Below are 1427 nucleotides of genomic sequence, written 5' to 3'. Positions count from 1 at the left end.
ACCGTAAAAAAGCTAACAAGAGTGTTGTAATATTGGTTAATTATTGTCCACACAGTGACACGTGTTTTGATTGGCAAAAATGAAACATTACGAGGAATTCCTCTCTTACCCCATAACATTTGAAATCGGATGTTAAGGATACAACAAAGAAAGTCGTGAAACACTTTGGCTTGTAGGCTACCTGTACATGGCAGCTAATTGAGCAGCTCTTTCGATTATCTCCCTGTGTTAAACGTGGCACGAAGCCACTGTAAAAGTACATTGCCGACGTAAAAGCAGCATTTTGACATTCAGCACCGTTCCTCTCTGGGCGCAGTGTGGTGATTGCTCAATCTTCGAGGCTATGCAATGTGTCACCAAAGAGGCAGAACCGGGCGGAGTTCCAACGGCGGCGCGCTCGCGAGCAGGGCTCTGGAAATAGCATCGTAGTTTTTGCTAGACAGTCGCTCTCTCGGGGTCACCTCCGCGTCGCGCTGGGAATCTCTAACGGACCGCGAGACGGGTTTGAGTAAACACAGGGTGCAGGACAGGAGTAACTTCTCATTTGTGCAGAGTGACTCGTTTTATTCTGTGTGGTTTGAATTAATTGAACAGTTTGGTTACATTTCGTCATCTGTTTGGCAATGGATAAACAGCACGTCAGAATGCCTGATGCACATACTTCATGAGCCGAACGCCGGTGTGAAGAAAGTAATCAGGATTTTGTGTCCTCGGTTTTTGCAACAGACCATGGCACGTTAGTGTGTTTTGCTCGGACTATGATTTTCTAACTAAGTCATTCTGTGGAACGTGGTACGGATATTTTTGTGTGTGTGTGCAGCGAACGACCGTTTGTCAGAATGAGCGTGCAGTTGAACGTCCCTGTGCCTTGCATCCGCACGGGTAGGTCTTGGCACAAGCGTGTGGACACAGACGAGCCGGTCGCGAAATGCGCCCGGTTAAGCGAGTCCTCAAGTGACGCGGGGCTTCTCGGCAGCTCTCCAGGGTCTCCCGTGAATTTGGGTCCCTTGACCGGCACCGCAACCCACCAGGGTCCCTCCCGGATCTGTCAGTTCCTGCTGCTACCTTTAGCGGACCGGTCAGGGGTGCACAGCGCACTTAACATCGAGACGGGAGAGGAGCTCGTGTGTAAGGTAAGCCGAATTTCCCATCTCTGATTTGTCTAGAGCTTTTTTTTTTTTTTTTTTAACAGTGTTTAAGGCTAGGGGGCATTATTAAAAAAAAATGTTTTACGTAAATGACCCCCTCAAACCAAGCGCGTGCAAATAATGAGACAGCTTGCACGTCACTATTTACATTTTCTTTTAAGCGCATGACAAACGCGAGAGGCTCTCAAGCATATTGCACTTGCTGCAGCTTGCAGTGTAATCCTCTGCCGGACTGGAGCTGTTATTCATTCATCATGTGGATTTGCATATGCGTCAGCT

At 48.1% G+C, this 1427-nt stretch overlaps 1 protein-coding gene across 1 annotated transcript in view; it reads left to right on the top strand.

Moving 5' to 3' along the window:
* The first annotated feature begins 326 nt into the window (after positions 1 to 326).
* The window catches only part of trib1 (tribbles pseudokinase 1), an 8460-nt gene continuing 7359 nt past the window's right edge, over positions 327 to 1427 (top strand). Inside the window, exon 1 of the mRNA XM_062528841.1 lies at positions 327 to 1133. Coding sequence (XP_062384825.1) covers positions 840 to 1133 — 294 coding nt within the window. The 5' untranslated portion in view covers positions 327 to 839. The remainder of the gene's footprint in view (positions 1134 to 1427) is intronic.

The sequence above is a fragment of the Sardina pilchardus genome, chromosome 24, assembly GCF_963854185.1.
Source record: "Sardina pilchardus chromosome 24, fSarPil1.1, whole genome shotgun sequence".
Lineage (NCBI taxonomy): Eukaryota > Metazoa > Chordata > Actinopteri > Clupeiformes > Clupeidae > Sardina > Sardina pilchardus.
This window is presented reverse-complemented; position numbering and strand designations above follow the sequence as displayed.